At 43.7% G+C, this 19761-nt stretch overlaps 6 protein-coding genes across 6 annotated transcripts; 2 read left to right on the forward strand and 4 right to left on the reverse strand.

Annotated features, from left to right (window-relative positions):
- Window positions 1–1010: 1010 nt before the first annotated feature.
- Window positions 1011–2004, reverse strand: EAE97_000440 (uncharacterized protein; the record flags this gene model as incomplete). Its single annotated transcript, XM_038870950.1, has 3 exons — window positions 1011–1142; window positions 1201–1677; window positions 1732–2004. 3 exons carry the CDS (start codon window positions 2002–2004, stop codon window positions 1011–1013), a joined length of 882 nt encoding a protein of 293 aa, XP_038738311.1.
- Window positions 2005–3231: 1227 nt separating this feature from the next.
- On the forward strand, window positions 3232–5358 carry EAE97_000441 (uncharacterized protein; the record flags this gene model as incomplete). The annotated part of the gene is made up of 4 exons (XM_038870951.1): window positions 3232–3348; window positions 3404–3838; window positions 3971–4737; window positions 4794–5358. 4 exons carry the CDS (start codon window positions 3232–3234, stop codon window positions 5356–5358), a joined length of 1884 nt encoding a protein of 627 aa, XP_038738312.1.
- EAE97_000442 (uncharacterized protein) lies at window positions 4594–9125 on the reverse strand. The gene is made up of 7 exons (XM_038870952.1): window positions 8771–9125; window positions 8270–8704; window positions 8105–8218; window positions 7972–8019; window positions 6445–7902; window positions 4787–6394; window positions 4594–4731 (listed from the first exon to the last, which is right to left on the reverse strand). The coding sequence occupies exons 1-6, from the start codon at window positions 8793–8795 to the stop codon at window positions 5820–5822; spliced, it is 2655 nt and encodes an 884-aa protein (XP_038738313.1). The 5' UTR covers window positions 8796–9125; the 3' UTR covers window positions 4594–4731; window positions 4787–5819.
- A 744-nt stretch (window positions 9126–9869) lies between these two features.
- On the reverse strand, window positions 9870–10539 carry EAE97_000443 (uncharacterized protein; the record flags this gene model as incomplete). Its single annotated transcript, XM_038870953.1, has 2 exons — window positions 9870–10229; window positions 10318–10539. The coding sequence occupies 2 exons, from the start codon at window positions 10537–10539 to the stop codon at window positions 9870–9872; spliced, it is 582 nt and encodes a 193-aa protein (XP_038738314.1).
- Window positions 10540–13108: 2569 nt separating this feature from the next.
- EAE97_000444 (uncharacterized protein) lies at window positions 13109–15096 on the forward strand (the record flags this gene model as incomplete). The annotated part of the gene is made up of 2 exons (XM_038870954.1): window positions 13109–13526; window positions 13580–15096. The coding sequence occupies 2 exons, from the start codon at window positions 13109–13111 to the stop codon at window positions 15094–15096; spliced, it is 1935 nt and encodes a 644-aa protein (XP_038738315.1).
- A 566-nt stretch (window positions 15097–15662) lies between these two features.
- Window positions 15663–19389, reverse strand: EAE97_000445 (uncharacterized protein). Its single transcript, XM_038870955.1, has 5 exons — window positions 18888–19389; window positions 18386–18460; window positions 16885–18324; window positions 16343–16826; window positions 15663–16252 (listed from the first exon to the last, which is right to left on the reverse strand). Exons 1-5 carry the CDS (start codon window positions 18997–18999, stop codon window positions 15805–15807), a joined length of 2559 nt encoding a protein of 852 aa, XP_038738316.1. The 5' UTR covers window positions 19000–19389; the 3' UTR covers window positions 15663–15804.
- Between the last annotated feature and the right edge of the window lie 372 nt (window positions 19390–19761).

Consider the following 19761-nt stretch of genomic DNA (forward strand, 5'->3'; position numbering starts at 1 on the left):
ATTGGAGATTGTATGGGCTGGTTGTTTGAGTTGAGGAAGAGGGGTGGATGGTGTGGGTTTGTGGTTTCTGTGGTTTCTGTGGTGAGGAGATTTGATATGTATGATTAGACTCTTGGGGGGAGATCGGAGAGCATGTTCCGCGGATTTTGGTTGGATTATTTTGTTTCGATGGCTTGGAGGTTTGAGGCTGGAGGGCTTTGATTTCTTGTGGTGAATAGCTGTAAAAGAAAGGGTTGGTTTTGTTGCTTTTGAAGTTTGATGGGAGCTTGTGAAAATTCATTCTATTTATGGAATCTTTTCTTTCTGGAGTTTAGACCTATAGGCTATCGATTCCTAAATATAGAGAGGGATCTGAGTGAATGGTCCTGCAGATTGAGAGATTTTCAGGTCGTGGTCTTGTGGTGCGAATGTTCTATCCGTTCGTATGATGAGAACGTAATGTCCAATCTCAACCTGTACACTTACACACTGCTCAACGATTAAATGTCTTTCCTCAACTTCCATATTTCAATACATGTTCCTGGTAGCTACGTTTAAAGTTTCTCTTTTGGCTTGCTAAAACTACCTAGGCTTAGGTACTAATCCTAAATCTCTCCGGCTTTCTTACTCTGACCATGTGTAGTTAGCCTTGCGCACCGGGCACAGGTGTTTTTCGAGGTAGAGGTTGGTTGGGATGGATTGATAGTAAAACTAGCAATGAAGTAGAGAGGTTTGAGGATTGCAATTGTGAGACGAGAGAGAGAAGGGAATAAAGACTTGACTACTGCTTGTTGAGCCTTGTGGATTACTGAGGAGGGTGATTTGTGAGATTTGGTGTTACGAGAATTTGAAGTGATGTTATTAGAAATAGTATAGACATTAAAAACATTAGTAGCATCCGAAACGTCTCGAGACTTTTTTGACCAAGCTTTTGATTCTTTCAATAATCCTCTCAATCTCCTTATGAGCATGCATGCACACAACAATCTAAATTTTTGTCAAACATCTCCATCTACCAAGCTCCGTTGTTTTTAAAACTTGGGCTCAGATTCTGCTCGTTTCAACCATCGAAGAGTTCTCATTCTCTTGTATACCAGAATCCAGATTCCGAGACTTGCAACTTGCAAACCCGAGTTTACAATAGAGAGTTTGAAATTGACACCCTATACATTGGAATCATTAGACATCTGTTTGTGTATACAGATTATATCTTAAACTTACGCTTCTGTCGCAAACATTCTTAAAATTGACGACATCCTGAAATGTTGGCTGGATCTTTTCAGCCAGTGGACTACACGCCCACCTCCAGAGATCTTTTCCATTCTTCGCTACTCGATAAGCTGTTGCCACTGCAATCCAAGTTGCAATATGAATGCTTTCAGTTGCGATACCAAACTTGGTATTCATACTACTGATAGAATTCGCGGCTTTGATGGAAATCAGGTAGGAAATAACCGAAACCAGACCAAGAATCGCTGTAACCACGCAAGTGATGAAAAGAAGGACTGCTGACCAAAGTTGCGTCTGGAGAGCCCAGGGTCCGCGGGGTGTCGGCGATCCGGGTGGGCTTCGAATATCATTATGAGTCTCGAGGAAATTTAGAAGTGTTCTTCCTTCTTCTATGGCTATCGCTATGGTGAGGCCAGTGACGAGAACTCGTGAGATAAATCGGAGGATACGAATGCGGCGTTTGAGTTTCTATAGACCAGACATGTTAATTATGAACTCAAACCATGAGACAATTTTGCTTACTTGATCTTGTTTCATCAGATCCTGATGAAGGAGACTTGTAGGCTGTGTACTGGTTACAGGATTATAGGAATTGTTTGGCTCGAGGTGAGCCTCGTTAGCCAATCGGCTGTAATAATTGTTTGGCAAAGGCGGTGCGGAATAATGATGACTTGGATCTTGTGCCGTTAGAGGATATGACTCGTTGTATTGTGGAGTTCCAGGTGTCGAAGGTGTTAAAGGTGTTCCTGGAGACAGTGGGGTTTGTGGCACGGCATCATATGGCGATTTCAACATCTTGAGATGTGAGAGTATTTTTGATTCAAATTATCTCCGGATAAGTAGAACGATTTGATAATCTGATTTTTATTCACTGTAACTCACTGGAAATCGGGAAGTTTGCAGAGACTGCTCCCTCTTATTATATACTCGGCGGGTTGGGTAGTACCCTCTGCCACATGTGGTGGTATTCACTGCTAAACCCAATGTGAGAGGAAGATAGATTACCTTACATCTCGCTAACTCAGTGGCACCAATACAATGAAAAAGAAATATTTAGGAGAAAATCCTTATTAATGCCAGAGGCCAGGAGCCCGGAACCTTTTCTGCATTTCGAACCATGAGCAATCTTCAGCCGCACAAGGAAAGGGATAGGAAGCGTATCTCATTTGCTTGAGACCTTGTCAGACTACAAATGGCCCTGTAAATGTAAAATCAGAACCCATGCATTTGCCATTTTGGGAATTTAGTCTGCATTGGGGGCTAAGCGCTAGCCAAGCCGAGAATGCTACATCAGTGAGGCTCTTGAGAATTAAAACATGATTGACAGCGGTGGGGAGTTCGCCATGTGGCGAAGTAATTAATAATATGCATCTTGGTGAGTAAGTTATCTCTTCCTCCAGGTTGTACGGCCAGGATTCTCGTCTGATACTGCTTCGGTAGAATTGATGGCAATCTCGCAAATTTGCTCAACACTTCACCTTTTCAAGCCTAATTAGCAGACAATGATAGAAAAATTCATGATTTAAGACTCCGGTGATTCTTAAATTCGAAAATTTGGATCTAACTTTTCTTGCAAGCAAGTTCCGGGATTTTATGACGTGCATAAATGCCCTTCACGGTTGAAATAAGGTTTGGTTTTTTTAGTTCGGCGAAGTCTAGTAGAACACCACCATCATCTCATTGTTCGAATTTTCTTGACACACCATGCTAGATCCATTAGTTGATTGGATTTCACTTTAGTATTGTTTTGAAGTATGGTTTTAACCTTTAATTTTGACAATTCTTGGCTGTAATGACATTTATAAGTGAATATGTTCTTCAACCCAATGAGAGGGGTGGGGACTTTGGCGATCTTCACTTAGTCGTGAACTAGTATGACTAGTTCTCGACCTGCTCATGGACTACTATAGCCCTCTTTATGATTTGCACGAAACATGAGTTTGAGGCTGTTTTTCAATTTCAATTTCAAACACATAACCACATACCCAACACAAAGAAAAGATATCGCAAAAATTCGAAATAATGTCGACGCCCACGAAGAATATACTCGAGCTTGCGGGACTCACAGTAGAAACAGATGACTTAGCCCGAACAGAATCCGGGAAATCAGAAGAACAACTGCAAAACATGTCAAAAGTGGTTTGATAGCTTTCTTCACTTCTGACTACATAATGCAATGCTGACCCTCATGCAGGACCAGTTGGCGACTAAGAGAAAGAGAAATACAATAATTTCATCAACCGGAAAGAATTACGCTAGGACAATGCCTAACGAGATCTGGTTTCGAACACTCAGCTATCTGAAGACCAAGGATCTCAAGAATTTCAGGTTGAGCTCCAAGCAATCTGCAATGCTTGGTTCTGAGCACTTTATCCAAACTTTCGCATTTCACGCCAACAGACTAGATCTTGAAAGGTTGGAAATGATCTCTCGAGAACATCCGAAAACATTAAAATATGTGCAGGAAATCAGATTCGAGAAGGGGTTTGTGCCTATAAGAGGCATGTATCGTGTTCTACACAGGGAATACAGAGAATCCTTTAAGTGGGATGCTGAAGGCAGAGAGGTGGAACAAAATACTGGAACAGAGCCCATCAATATCAGAGAAATTCTATCCGAATACCTTATAGTCAGTTACCCGAGTTCTCTTTTCTTACGCTGCCCAATGCTTGCTTGCATCGTCCCCCCTAATCCTTGTTTTGAGTTCAACGACTTTGGTTATTCTAAAATCGATCCGTTCACTAACCAATCTTGTATACAGTGGTATAAATCATGGAACAAGGCGGCTCAAAACTACAGTGACCTTACAAAGATGACCAAGGCATTTGGGAGTTTAAAGAATGCCACTTGTATTCGCTTCTCGACCAGCATTCCTAATTTCAAGTCGGAAGCTTTGACCCGTGCATGGGCGAAAGTCACCCATCCTAAAGCTTACAGAGGCATCTGGAAGACAAGAGAATTGGAGACTGTTATGCTAGCTGCACACAATTCCAAGGTAAAAGTCCGTCATTTTGTTCATGATTCAGCCCCTACTGCATTTTTCACACAACATCTAAAACAGCTTGAAAATACTCTGAAGCCCTTCCGTGATCTTGAGAGTCTAGAGCTGTTATGTGACGGGATGCAACGACCAGTACGCGGATTTGAAAGGAGCAACAGATTTTGGACTGGACTGTGGAAGGCGGCGCAACTAGCGCCAAATTTGGAGACTTTACGTTTGGGATTGCTTACCGGCGGGTACTGCGATTTCTATATTTACGAATATGTGCCTCTCAGAAAGGTCTTGGGCAACTTTACCTGGCCTTCGTTGACTCGCTTACGAATCGATAACATGACCTTATGCGAGAAAGATCTGACCAATTTTCTCCTCAGGCACGCCTCTTCTCTGCGACACCTAACATTGAGTCATATTTATTTATGTCGAGGGTCATTTCAGAGTTTATTCAAGGTTTTGAGAGAAGTCTTCAAGCTTGAGAGTTTTCATGTCGATGGTCCAATACATTCTCCCGTCGGTCTAGAATTATGGTAGTAAGTATCTCGTTGTCAATTCACATTCAATTCTCGATACTAATTTAGCATTTCAGTTTCTTTTCGAAGAACAAAGAAGTCATAGATTCCTCCGAACTTACAGAAGCGGAGAACCTTCGCGAAAGACTACTTACTGAAGCTAAGCTTCAATTTTATAAGGACAACAAGGACAAAGCCCCGGGGTATTTTTGGCTACAAATGCAGAAAGACGGTCTCACTGATGAACTATCTGCCCGAATCTCGGCGTTCGTTCTCAATAAAGGCGATTGGCCCAGTGAACTTATAAGTAAATTGGCGAAATTAATTGTCTATGATGGTAGGGTGGGAGAATACGATGGCCTGACTGATGAGCAAATGGGCGCCACTTGGGATGCTGAGCTAGCTGGAGAACTGCTAGATACCCGCACATCCCACTGGGCGAAGTTCGCAGGTGAACTACCCGAGCGTGCACACTGGCTAATGCTTGATTGGGCATGGAAGAATGAACCGAGCTACCCAAGTAGTAAGTGGGCTTTGTGGGATGAATTGGTAGAGGAGACTGGGGTTCGCGCATTGCACGATGCTTCATTGGCACGAATAAAAGCAGAGGAGGAAGTTAGACTTGGATGTTTGTCTGTGTAATTTGTATATATTCGCTATATTATTTATGTCTTTAAGTTAATATACCTGCATATAGTTTAGACTTTTAAAAGTTCTGGGAATTTGAGAACCAAGGCATCAAAATTGGTATTCCTGGGTTCCTCTTATTTTTTACATCTTGTACTAGCAAGAAAGTTATTATTACAGTAGTATCATGTCAAAATTTTCATAAACTGATTGTGTCCGAATAACCCCTATGTATGCTCTCATCCTTCATGATCGTCTGAATTCAGCCATATGCTGGATAAATGAATATGCCACCTCCCGCACCCAATCAGCGGAGCACAAAGTCAATTATCTGCCAGTATCCATTCCATAACTATCACAGCCATCGACATATCCTCCGCTTCATGCTGTGACTGGTATAATACCAAAGTTATGTATCTTGAATGTATCTAGTATCTGAATAAGTATTTCGAGACATCATTAGAGGCATTCAAACATTAGACGTCTTCACTATCACGATTCTCCTTCCTCCATTTACCCACAATTCTCTCATCTTCATCAATTCTTAATTTCCCGTCTTCACCAGTGCCCATACTGTATAATTTACCCCTCGAGATGACCCGTGCATCTCTCTCCTCCCTTTCGAATGAAGCTAGTCCATCAAGACTTCTCAGTAAGTTCGAATCGTCCACCTCGCCAGTTGGGTCTAGATACTGTAGTCTTGCTGCAATTGTAAAAGGCTTTTTTGGAAGACTCTTGACACCATGACGAGATCTAAGGAGGAGTAGAACAACACCAATAATCATGAGCGAAAGTATAGCCATGGCGAGATAAAAACAGGTCAGGAGCACTAAGCGCGTCTCCGTATTGCTGAACGGTATATTGGCTAGAGTTATTGGTAGGAATTCTGATAGGATCGAACAAAATGAAATCCAAGAGACGAGATAATGTTTCCTTCCGATGGAAGGAATGAGGGCTGAATAGGGACTCATATGCACGGGAGCTAAGATGGAGTTCTGAGGCTTGGCGTTGCCACGGAGGAGCTGATGATAAGGATCCGTCTTACGGAAATCTATGATTTAGTCAGTCATCACCGTCTGTCTTAATAAATCGGAGACTAACCATCGTCAACGCGCGACCAAAGAAGATTGGTTCCCGTTCCCAGAGCTGTCATGAAGAATCGTACTCCGAAGCCTTGCGAATTCATGAAGCGATTAAATCCGGTATTTGCATTTGTTTGGTAGTATACGGCCACCACGACAAGAATGCCGCATAACAAACAAAGCATGCAAATGTGAAGAACCCGAGCCCGGATTCCTTTCAACACTTTTGATAGGAATGTATTCCTAGAATCTTCTCGTCTCTTGGATCTCAAGAGAGCTGAGTCCTGTGTAGCACTGGCAATCTCTCCTTCTGCTGCCATCAAAAATGTATATCCTTGAGCGGGGATGCGAGTCTCCTCTTCTTCCAATCTTGTCTGGCTATTGTTTATTGCCTGTAATGAAAGGGGAGTCTTGCGATGTATGACTGCTAGCCCAACTAAGCTCAATGGCTCACTGTATACACCACTATCGCGGCGTAGTCCCGCAAATATCAAGAAAAGTGTAAACACTGCAATCGAACCTAGTAGTCCTTCGAGAAGTCGTGCAAAATTAGGATATATTCCCCAGCTATCGCAAGTATCAAAGCCAGTTCCTACGCAATAATTACTTTCAACTATTATCATGACTTGTGAAGCAAGGGGTGCGACTGCAAGCATGATGATTGAGATCAAACTTGTCACAAATATTGTGAAGTGTCTCCGGGGCAAGGATTTGAAAGGGAGAATGAATATCGATGGACTCTCGTAGTCTATACGTATGGCTTCAGACTCTGTGGAATGCGAGAACGGCCTTAGTTGGTAGAAGGGCTCCATATTTCGGACTGTGTTTTCCAGAATGCGCCATGGAATCGCATAAAATATAGCCAAGAAAAGTGGTAAAAATGAAGCTGTGAGATATTGTCGATAAGTGATCTGATCTGGTGCGGTAACTGCGCCGCTGCTATAATATACGAAAGTTCCACTTGAATTAGCACTCGTCGCTACCGGTCTGTCGACAGTAGTACCAGAGCTAGTGGAAAAGATGGTACTTTCATAGACGCTTTTGAAAGTTGATACAATGACTAACATACTTGAGTCATTCGTAACTGTCGCAGTGGGTGCGGAAATGGGATTGTCTCTCGTTGGTACATTCTGAAGCCTATTGCTTGTTGACGGTACTGTTCGTACCAGAGACGACGATGTGATGATCAGTTCCACTAGTGTCCCGTCAGGATCACGAGAACTTGATGTAAATGTGACTACTTCGATGGTGGTGCTATCCGAAACTTGTTGCATGGAGGTAACTGGGGTTTTATTTACTGCGGTATCTTGATTGCTAGGTGATGTTCCCTTACCTGCGGTGGTGGGATTGGGAATAGAGATAGGAGAAACATAGTCACTGGTGATAGATACTGTGATGGGCTGAGAGACCGTGATTGTTGAAACATATTCGCTAGTCACGGGTACCACAGTTGGCGATGGGGTTGTGGATTTAGTATCTACATTTATTAGCGCCAAAAATTCGAGACCAATTTTAAGATCATTGAAAATTTTCTTTCCAGACTTACTTGAAATAATCATCCCAGGTGCACTTGTGCTGAATGCTATTGTTGGGTCTAAATTTTCTTCCAGTAAGCAGAGATCATAGTTTAGGGTTTAAACGTCTCGAAGTTTCATAACAAGAAGTCATGTAAAACATACATGAGTTGGTAGAGCCTGGAGTCATATATGATCCATCTGTTGTACTTGTAATGCCTTTTCCTGGAGACAAATATGTGCTATCTGGAGCAAAAGAATCTACGGGGGTAGATTTATCTGTAATTGGAGTCAGATACGAAGCATTCACGCTTGTTGAAAAGGTTATACCAGGAGTCAGATAAGTAGCACTAGACAGAGTTGGCATCGGTATGGTTGTTGTAGCCTTGGAAGTCACACCTGAAGACCCGGTACCCGTCAAAGAAACTGTATGGGTGGTAGACTTTCCAGATGAAGGTATTGGGGTTACAGTCGTAGCTAAAGAAGAAGATGCTGCAGAGTCTACTGAAGTAGAAGGACTTATCTCGTTCGAAACATTGGCTTCTTCAGCCCTTTTTTGATGTATATATGCATCCCTCTCATCTAACTTCGAACGAGTAATATTGACAAGTTCTTCTGCAGTAGACCCAAACCCGGAGTGTTGTGGAATCATATGGCAGGAATATTCGAGCAATGCGATGAGCAGCAATGTAGCTACAAACAGGATTATGAGAGTCGCCGTTCTTGTCGCGAGAGGCCTGTAGTATTTATTCTTGCCGGATGACGCTATGAAAGTTAATTTTGAACAAGATCTGATTGAAACGCGTGAGATTATCAGAATATTGCACATACGATGACTGTTGTTGAACGGGCGCATTTTTGAAACAATAAAATCCAGACAGGCACCTTTAATGAATATTTATACCGGGTAGTAGCTGCATAGATTTCAAACACATATTTTGATCAGAATAAATTGAAAAGTCATTGAAGAAACTTACGGCTGTCTTCAATGAATGGGGAAAATCATATCTCCACCTTCTTGAGATGAGGCTCATTATAAGAGGGCCGCTGAATACAGAATCTTAGCAGCATAATTTGAAACCATTCCAGATCCTTGTGATCTGTATAACTTTGTTTCCACATTTCAAAAATGATAGGCTTCAACTTGTAGCTTGGCGACATGGTCAAAATCCAGAGAGAAGGCGACGCACGGCAGAATATCATTATTACTCGTCAGATTTGAGATATTTCAAGTTCCTGGATAGTCAGCTCAGCTGAGTCAGCCCAGTTAAATTTAGGAAATTTCCCCTGCATAGCCCCCACGGCAAGAGGGCTTCCGCACATTCATTGATGGGGGTGCAATGTTACAATGCACTGGTAATTTTAATTCGATCAGAATATAATGTTTCTCCTTGAGGGGATATTCTGGGGACTTAGCATGCTCAGGAACGCGTGATAGGGGCCAGATCTCGACCCTTGCCGAGACAGTAACACGTCTATGCAGTTTATTGGGACCAGCTCCTAGTCCATAAATTCAGAAAGAGTCACGAGAAAATCGCACAGTTGTAATATAAGGAATGCAAATTAGAGATTTCTGACATAACCCTTGGTTTGCTGGCTCGCAAATGGAGAAGACTGACACGAGAAGTCTACCACGACACGATAGCCGAAGCTGCTGCAGTCACCCTTCACAAATCTCAGTCCGAAAGAATCAATGAAGGTAATCAAGAGAGGTAGCACCTAATATGGTAGAACTCTATTAAAAACTAATATCTCCGGAACTAACGCTTGCCCAAGAGTGAAACCGTCTCTGGGATAACAATGCCCCCAAATGCTGTTGATACACAGAGAATTTTCCTTCTCGAATTAATCAAAGTTATTCTTATCAGAAACTCAGCTGCGCTATAACCTAGAGCCCACTGCTTCATTGTTTTTACTCGGCCTCCAGGAATTAAGCAAATGTCCTCTTGATCTCCACCTTGACACATTCTGCCTGTGGATTTCCTACTCCATGATACCAAACTAAAATGGGATAACTATTGATGGAGAAAGGGGAATATCCACCGCAGATGTACCATCGCTGCTCTCTATGGTCTTTGAGGTGCAAGCGATCGTGGTGGAAGGCAAAGATTCCTTCCGTGTCCTCAGGATGTGCAAATAAAGGATGGGCAAAATCATGCGAAAAGCGATTAAATTCCATTGTTGCCGACTGGGAAAGGAACTTATCCGTGTTATATGGCAAGTTGTAGACTAGGGATCCTGAGAGATCATTGGCGACGCGGGTAGTGGAGACGTTGAAGTGAAAGGTAGTCTGAACATTCGTATCAGTACATCACTCATGAATTCAGGCATTGGCACGAGTAGAATGTGCAATTTGACTACAAGGATTGACAACATACCGGTGAGGTTTCTCCATGACGAGCATGACACTTGGGGAAAGCACAAAGTGCAGTTCGAGCAGCTCCAGTGTGACAACCGTGTACATAAGAACCATTTATATACTTGTTATCAGAAATAATGGACAGAGTGAATGGCGCAGATTGAATTGGATTAGGAGATGTAGAAAATAATGCAGCAATAGGTGCAAGAGCACTGAGAATGTGTTGTTTGATTTGAACCATTGTCGCAATTGTAATAGTTGGGATTAATGTTTTATAATTGAATGTTGGAATCTGAACTGTGTCTGAATATTGGCATGTAAAAGTTGTATGATTGACAACGAAGATGAAGGATGAATTATAGACCTTTATACTCATTTATGTGACCTCTTCTCCCACGCAACTTCCTAAACCCCGAATCACTGTGATAGCAACCATAGGTATCGGCGACTCTTGATGTGTACCTTCTGTTTCATTGATATTTTGGCACCAACAATAAACTGAGCTTAGAAAAAAGGACAATTCACCAACGTACAGACCTTCCAATTCACTCTGTTTGTATCTCTCTAGCGAGTTCCCAAATAATTATCTCAGATTGGAAAGAGAGAAATCGAGAAAGTAGGCGCGTAAAATGTAATACAAGCATGTTAGATAGACTCTGATTTCAATTTGTGAATACTTGAAACACCTTACTTCTTGTTTCTAGCTGATCTCGCTCCAAGAACAGAGGTGGTAAAGCATCGGATACCGCGAGAAGCTCTTCAGAAGTGCATATCGTAACTTATTCTGATCTAACCAACTAGGCTATGACCAAAGACGCTTCTTTAGGTGTGCAGGCACCTCGACGCATTTTTGTAAGATCACACCACGGCAAGATCGCATGCACTCTTGCGAACTACGGGCGCTTGCAAGTAAATATGCAATCGGACTTTTCTCATGACTGAGCGAGTCCCGACGAATTGGGAAAGTACGGTTGAGGAGTGAACGGACTAATCGATAGAGGGCTATTGCAAAAGTATTCGAACCTTCTCCCGGAAAGAACTTCATTGCAAAGAGATAGAAGTCAGGAAGAATGAGACACTTCGCGACTTCCTATCTTAATTAGCCATGCATAGCGATCCGGACTTCTGTATACTGGAATTAAGCAGGAGCCGATGAAGAGCGATGAGACCTGGCGTGTCAAAGCTATAAGATTGTCCAGGTATAATGCCCCTCACACCACTCCAACCATACAGCAATTAGAAAGAGCCAACACTCCCTCGTATTGTACGAGAACCAATTCCTTAAACATAACATTGCTCGAATGAACTGTGGATGTAGTATGAAATATGAAATCGGAAGATGTTATTCATGAGGCATTATCTACTACTTATAATTAGGTGGTATGATCTGTGCGATAGAGCTGCAAGGCACGTGCAAGGTTCTCTACCAATTGGATGACTAATCTCAATATGTACTAACCCACTGAATGCATTTTGTGATGCAGCCAACTCTGTCATCTATTGATTTGGGGGCTGAACAGCGACCATTTTTGGACCTACGCCGCTTTCTCGCATGAAGAAGATTCATTTCCACCAATTGAGATGTCGGAAAAAGAAAATTTGTATCTGAAGCATTGCATAGATACTTGCAGCTGACAAGCGACAGCTTCGGGTTTGATTGCACCATTTGAGATTTTATGCTGGCAGCCAAGTTGGTGCGACAAGCATTTTCTGTGTGCAGTTCGTGCTTGTCAATTATATAGTTCAAGGAGAACCAAAATTCCTATCTGTCTATTTGCACTCTGCATTTAAACAACGCGAGTGCAGAGTGGGGAAAGTCTTTGGTATCACATTCATATCGCAGTCATCCTTATCTCATCTTCCCTTCCTTCGCGGGGTTCTGGCCAACACGACAGTGTACGTAAATATCTTACATTTACTGCTGCTCTTTTCCGGGCCACACCACCAGCCACGTCCGATGACAATTTCTTGAGTCCTTTCTTATAGTCCTGCATACACGATTAGCACCACCTTCACTTCTACTGGCTAATTGCATCAATGTATCTTCTACTCATCTTCGATGCCTTCCGCCCCTAGTCATTCTGATTTGTTGGAATTGTCTCGACACCCAATACTATGTGGCAGAAACACCCTATCAGACCGGGCTACTACTATAAATCATCAGCCCATGCTTGTCATCGATCCCAAAATGGAAACCTTGGAGGCTGAGATAAGTGATATGGAGCCTCAGCGGCACAATCTTCTCATTTTGCCAAATGCCCATCTGTGACTGAATGCATTTCTCAGTAATAATTTTGTCGGTCTTTTGATATTTTTCTTATTTTTCTCATCCGGATATCGTTGATTTATGTTCCTGCATCACGTTTTTACGAACGTGGAATTTTCGAAGTGAGATCCGCAAGAGGCGCCCTTTGCGATATATACCCTTGTTTTGGTTCTACGCGGACTTGCAGCGTGGGAAATCGAGATCGTTCATTCAATATACTGCAGCATTCCTGCTAACAGAAAGGCACAATCGCTTGATCTAAATTTTGAAGCTCTTCTTTAGTTGGTGCAATCAGGCTTCATGACATTTTAGTACAGACCCCGCTGTTCGAAAGTGCAAACCTCGCGGGCCGATACCAACTTGCATGCTGCAGCTTCAGGTCTCACAGCATTGAAATCCTTTGGACAGAAAGATCGGCAGACGTTAGATGGCCGTGTTGCACAATTACGCTCGCGATAGGGAATATTCAAGAAGCATTTGCAGGATAATATCTAACGAGACGAACAAGTCGCATTAGTAGAGTCGAAACACATATCGCAAAACAATGGCAAAGCAAAAGAATAAAGTCGATAATCAATACCCCGAGGTCGTGCAACAATGTGCAAACAATAAGGATGGGCATTGCTACCCCGCTGATAAAGTTTGCGATAGAGAATCCTGCTCGGCAACTACCACAACCCAAGTTACAATGACGACGGCGTTTCTGAAATTATCATACCCAGGCATCGTAAAGAGAAAACTGGGTTCGAATCATTGGGACAAAATACACGAGGCGATTCAAGGGCGAAAACGGGATGCTTCAGAATGTCCGAGCGATTATCAACTGTGCCCTAAATCGATGAATGGAGGATGCTGTCCAAACAACAGATCGTGCGGTACTAGTAGTTGTTATCTCACCAGCGCAGCTCCTGCTTCGGCTTGTGGAGTGTCAGGATATACAGCTTGTGGAATTGATGCTGGAGGTAAGTTCTTATCACATGCCAAATTATATCGCAAATTGTCTAATAGAAAACAGGTGGATGTTGTCCAAGTGGCTACATATGCGCAATTGACGGTTGTAGCGCTTCTCCCGGTATTTCGTATAGCCAAACTTGCGGAGTCAATTCATATTTATGCCCGGCTTCATTGAACTACGGTTGTTGTAAGAGTGGTATGGGCTGTGGGTTGAGTAATTGTTATTCCACGGCAGTAACGACTTTCACATTGACCGAGACCTTGACCACGACAGATAGCAATTCACACACACAGACTTTTACATCCACATTAGTTACAGCTTCTACTCCAGCGTCGCCATCAGTCCCGGCGAATACATCAAAAGCTTCGGCCGTCCCGAAACTCACACCCACGGCTACTGCAATACCAAAAGTCGAAGCAACGAATGGGAGTACACCAACAAACAGCGGTCTCACGAAACCGGAAATAGGTGGCATCATAGGCGGTGCAGCCTTCATTCTCCTCGTTATTCTGATCGCCGCTTTCTGTATTTTAAGGCGCCTAAAAAAGGCTACAAAGGCATTCAAGGAAGCAAAAACACGCAGTGGATCCAATGTCCCTCGATCACACAGACATCGTCCTTCATACCCATCACCATCCGACATGAGTTCAATATCGACGGATCCTCTGCAAATGACTAGTTCAGAAGCGTCGCGTAGCGTCCGAAATTACTCTCACCCAACAACCGAACGATTTTCATCTGACCGACACGACGGTCCTGAAGTCGTAACCCCACCTTCCTTCAACCCATACTCCCCCTTTTCCCCGCACGCCTATCCTGGTAACCGCGCCCAAACTCAAGGTCGCGGATACTACCCAGTAGCCACCTCGGACTCCGCTTACTCTCAGACATCGTCGGGACGTCGCAATCCCTCTGTTGAATCCACCCCTCCTCTTCAACAACCACAATCCTATTTCGACATCCCTCCACATCAACAATCTGAACTTCCCGATTTCAGAAACCAGAATTTGCGCCACGGTCATGATGTAAGTCCAATCCGTCGACCAAGCCAACATGGAAGAAATTGGAGCAATGCTAGCGATGTCAGCGCATCATCATCTAGTCCCCTCGTCGAACTAGATGCCGGAGATGACGGCGAGTTGAAATTTTCACTTGGAAAGGCTTGGAAAGTTTTGGGATTAGGAAGCTGGAAGGGAAAGGTTTCTGCAAATAGGAAACCGGAAAACCTATCCCTCAAAGATTCTCCAACTGCTACTCTCGATCGGGATCTCAAACCTGTCCTTTCAAATGTGCCGGAGGAAGCGGGTAGTTTTATGAATGCGACAGAGGCGGAACACGAGGTTGATGATGATGAGATTAGGGCTCAAAGACCTCGAAGTAGTGATACGGGGAGAGAATCCCGTGCTTCCAGACCGAGGAGTGGTCTTAGTAATGCAGAGCTGAGGGAAGCGAGTATTCGGAATGTGGTGAGAGCGAAACCGAGTAAACCCAAGGAGATCATGATTCGCAATTCGGGAGGTGCGGAGGCGAGTGGAAGTAGGAATGCGAATGGGAAGGCTGATGAGGCGGGGTTTTAGGAGTTCTTTTTATCTGGGGGCTGGAAATCGAGGTATATATATGATTGTTCGAGTGTGGTTTAATGGGATAGGTGATGCGTTTTGCATGTGGTTATGCATGCAAACGGAGGCTTATAGGTGTAATAATAAGGAATCTTGGAATCCCACGGAATTTCATAGTGTGAGGTTAGAGTTTATTTCCTTGCCTCGCAGGAGATATTCGGAGGTTTTTTTGGAAAGCAAATACGGATGGATGGATTTGGTGTAATTACCCCTTGAATACGTAGTCATGCACACCGCATCGCATCAGACATTTATAACCAAGATTTTAAACATCTGAGTTAGATATCGATACTAGGTAGTAGACAAGTTCTGTATATTGATTTAGGCAGACGGAATTGTGGATTTAAATACGCGGATTGGATTTCGCTTCTTTGATATTTTCTTGGGGACGAAATACCTCGAGTGTTTCACGCTGTTGGATTAGATCAGATCAGATCAGATCAAGTAGAAAAAATTCCGAAGTCTAACTATGCAGTTTTCCTATTATAAAAGTCAAACTGAAAAACACACTGCTACTCATATAGTGCTTCATTTTCTTTTCTGCATGTGATTCTCTGCCACTTTAACCTCATCAGTACTTTATTTATACCCCTATACTTCGAACGCATCACGGAACACACACACCGAACCATTTCCCCCGCTCATCCAAGTCCCCAGTTCCTATTTTTACTCCTCATCAGAACTAAGCACAATTCCCTCTCCCCTCACCCATCCATCCCTCCTCTCCAACTGTCTCCTCACACTCTCCAACAATCTCCTTGCAAAAATCGGCGGCACCGCATTACCCACCTGTTTCTTAGTTTCCAGCCCGTAAAACACGTGTTTGAGCGGAAATCCCTGCAGCGCCGCGAGTTCCCGATTCGTCATTCCGCGCGCGCCGTTCGGGAGACCGACGCCGGCGCCGCTGGTGAGGATTGCCCGGCAGATGACGCTGCCGTCCCAGGGGGTGTAGGTTGCGCGGTGGAGTCTTTCGCTCGAGGGATCGTGGTTGGGGGCGTGAGCGGGGATGGCGGAGAGGACTTTGTTGGGGGTGAGGTAGGGTTTTTGGGAGGGGCGCAGGTGCTGCGGGTCGTGGTAGGTGTATTGGGGCATGTGGGGGAGGGGCTCTCCTGGACTGTGGGGATGTTAGGGTTGTGTATGTTGTGAATATGGTGTCAAGGAAGAAAAGATCAATAAAAGGATATGAATTGAGGAAGAAACATACCAAGATGCAAGAATAATCAATCTAGTCCTACGACTCGGCGTGCCATATCCCTGAAACCTGACCACCTTCCACGAAACATCGAAACCTAGATTCGTAAAACAGGCAATGAGCCCATTGAAAGCATGTTTATGTTTCGGATGCAGGATCCCAAAAGTTTGTTCTAGAGTCACGATTCTTGGTCTAGCCTTTTCAATCGCAGCCATCACGCCGAAGAGAGCCGCATAGTTCATTTCATCATTGCGTCCCGGACACGTGTGGATTGGCGAGAAGACTTGACAGGGAGGAGACAGATGGAGGATATCGACCCAGAGTTTCTTGCGCGGATCAGGGAGAGCGGCGAATTCATTGACGGGCAAAAGATGGAATTTTGCATCGGGAAAATTCTTTTGCCATGTCTCGCCGGCGTGTGGATTGAAATCGAAGCCCCATTTCACTTTGAGGCCGGCTGATGTAGCGCCGCGGGTCATACCGCCTGCTCCGCAATCTAAGTGCTTTTGTTAGATGATTTTAAAGTTTAAACAAGTAAGGGAATGCAAACTCACATCCATCACCGTACGTGTATTGAGAGCTCAAGTTAAATCCATTTCTCCTGCTGTCGAGGTTTCCGGAACCGCCCAAAACCGTTTCACCCCTCCATCCCTTCTTTTTCTCACCCGGATCGATATAATAACCTTCCGTACACTCTTTCTTCTGCAGAGATCTCAGAATCCCCGATTCTCTGGGTCTATCCACGAGCGCACCTTTCCATACTCTCGCTTCTGCATTCGGATATCTAGCCACAAAGACGATTCTGGCCACCAATACCATTTCCTCTTCTATATATTTCAGTATCTCAGTCTCCTCTTTACTTCGAACCTCCACAGGAATGTCATCCTTATTGTATCTACAATCCGGCAGAAGTCTGTTAGTACAAATCAAGCGGCGGATCTTCAAAACCTCATCGACTCGAATCGTCTGTACAGATTGCTCCCATACATCTCGTTTGTCGTCCCTATCCACCTCATGAATAAATGCAAGTTCGTTCCTCTTCTTTCCTGCAATACCACTAAGCATACGGTCTCGAGTACGCACGAGTTTCCACCCTCTGATCAAGATTTCGTCACTTGCGAGGTTCTTGACGATTGTTTCGATCTTCAGGAAAGTTCCGTTCTTCAGCTCTACTGTTTTCTCGGGTCTGAGAAGACTAGATTTCCATGCCACTGATGGAATTTCTACATTGGGAGGTACGATCTCAGGATTTCTGTCGGCAAGAAAAGCACGTTGAAAGTTACTTTGGGCGTCAGCATGTTGCTCAATGCCAAAGATATCCTCCTCAAGCTCATTTTCTATCTCATATTCGTCTAGATCAATGACTTCAACTCCGGGTGGTATTTGAAAAGCGGGGAATTCTTCTTCATCGTCGAGATTAATGATTTCCTTCGAGGCTGCAATGAATGAATCCTGGCGACGGGTATTGTTATCAGCGCGAGCAGCTTTGGACTTATCTGAAATTGGAGATGTAGCCTGGGGTTTGGATTGGTGAGTACGGAGGCTATTTGATGGAATTCTCTGGCCGAGAAAAGCAGCTTGAGGAGTGCTGTGGGACTGAAAAAGTCTAGAACTCATGTGATAAGCACCACGAAACGGTGAGAGTGGAGTTCCATTGTGGCGTTTTGAAGCATTAAAGATCTCCAGATTCGTGAAAGACAGCTCACTCTCCTCCAAAGACCGCTTTTTGGCTGGGGTTGCAGGCGTGTCAGATGTTTCGGGCGATATAGAGAGAGATTTGAAAGAAGGATGCGTGTCGAGTATTGTGGAATTTGTTGATACGGGATTCGACCCTGTTTCTGGCTCTGGTGAGCTTTCTCTCAAAGTACACGAGGATGCATCCGATAAGGCCGGCGAGCATGACCTGGTCTTAAATGCGTATCTAGAGGAGACTTTTGATGATAAAATCAGCTGAGTGCTCTCTTTATTGACAGGCAAAACTGCAAAATTGCACACTTTCAGGTTTCAGCTCCTAAATCGGAGGCGGCTGTCAAGTACTGATGGAGAAACTCTTACCACTGCCGATTCCGAAAGACACATCTACGCCTTTTTCAACGTAGATCGCTTTGTTTGAGGCATCCATCGTTTGCTCTTGACAATAGGATAATTCAATCAGCTACTTCAAATTATTGAAAATGTTTGGGGAGCGTTGACGAGAGGCATTGAGAACAGAGTAATTGAATCAAGATTCTAGCACGTTGAGAACTTGCCCCAGGCAAATTTTCTCTGGAGAAGCTCAGAAGGTAGTCTTGCCAGATTCAATTCTAGAAGATGAAAAGGGGTGAAGGTAGATTTTGTAAAGTGAATGGAAAAGGTTTTTGCTGAATTCGCAGAATATTATAAAGTGTTTTGTGTACACCAGGTAGCAATGGCGCCGTCTTGGTTACAGTATGATATGCACCTATACTCACCTAGTACTAACGACATCATATAAGGCTAGCTGGATTTTCACTTAAAAGCCCGCAACTTTATAAACTCGGAAAAGGCTCTTCAGATCTACGAGAATATTCTAACTCACCACGAGTGTCATTCCAAATCTCCATACCATAATAATCTCTTTTGTCGTTCTCTCTAACCTGTTTTTGCTCGTGACCTTGATCAAATTTCTTCCTATCAATATCGTTCCCCATCGTCCCGAGATCCTTCCGAATTTGAAGAAACCCTCTACAAAACCTCACAATCTGAAGGGGCTGGAGATGTACAGACTCTGGATCTGAACTGGCGAAAGAGGGAGAATGCCTTCTTCGTGTGACTCCAAGTCTACCCAAAACTAGCTGCCTTCCTCTACCTCTACCTCTATTGTAACCAATTTCTGCGAAGGTAAGTAGTTCATTACAGCTTCACGAGAAGAATTTCAAGGGTTTTGACCACAAGATCGAAAGAAGGCTTGATTGAAGGTTGCAGCCTCAATATGCCACAAGGCAACTCTCGACCCCTCCAACACTTTTCTTTTTCCGAAAAAAAAGAAATGAAAGGGATGAAAGGACATCATTCGGCATTGAGGAGCCGGATTGAATGATATCAGACTTGGAAGTGCAGTACCGGCCAAGTAGATAGATAAAATGATAGCAAGATATAACTTACCCATTGAACAATTATACTTGAAGAACTGCCATCCTCGACCTAACGCGAGGTTGGCCACAACCATTCTATCAACAGCCAAATTTCAGGAGAACTGAAAATACTGAGTGAAGGGGAAACAAAACTGTACAATGGGTGACTAATCATTTTACCGCGTGCAATACATCTATGTTATATATATAGATATTCTTCTCGACCTTCTCACCCCTTGACATTCAGGAACACAAAATCAAGGAACGAAAGCTACATATATCAGCCACGGCATGGGTCCCTTGTATCATCATATGTGGTATGCGAGAATAGAATCTTTG

This window comes from Botrytis byssoidea (genome assembly GCF_014898295.1).
Source record: "Botrytis byssoidea strain MUCL 94 chromosome Unknown BBYS_001, whole genome shotgun sequence".
Lineage (NCBI taxonomy): Eukaryota > Fungi > Ascomycota > Leotiomycetes > Helotiales > Sclerotiniaceae > Botrytis > Botrytis byssoidea.

Excerpts from the sequence above, each read along its gene's own strand:
- EAE97_000445 (XM_038870955.1), bottom strand. The coding sequence starts at position 18,999 with ATGGGGAACGATATTGATAGGAAGAAATTTGATCAAGGTCACGAGCAA. Across the intron at positions 18,461-18,887 it reads GATTTGGAATGACACTCGTG|AGCAAACGATGGATGCCTCA; the intron begins GTGAGTTAGAAT and ends CCTATTGTCAAG. Across the intron at positions 18,325-18,385 it reads GTCTTTCGGAATCGGCAGTG|TGTGCAATTTTGCAGTTTTG; the intron begins GTAAGAGTTTCT and ends GAAACCTGAAAG.
- EAE97_000442 (XM_038870952.1), bottom strand. The coding sequence starts at position 8,795 with ATGCGCCCGTTCAACAACAGTCATC. Across the intron at positions 8,705-8,770 it reads CCCGTTCAACAACAGTCATC|CGTCATCCGGCAAGAATAAA; the intron begins GTATGTGCAATA and ends TAACTTTCATAG. Across the intron at positions 8,020-8,104 it reads TCCAGGCTCTACCAACTCAT|ACCCAACAATAGCATTCAGC; the intron begins GTATGTTTTACA and ends AAGAAAATTTAG.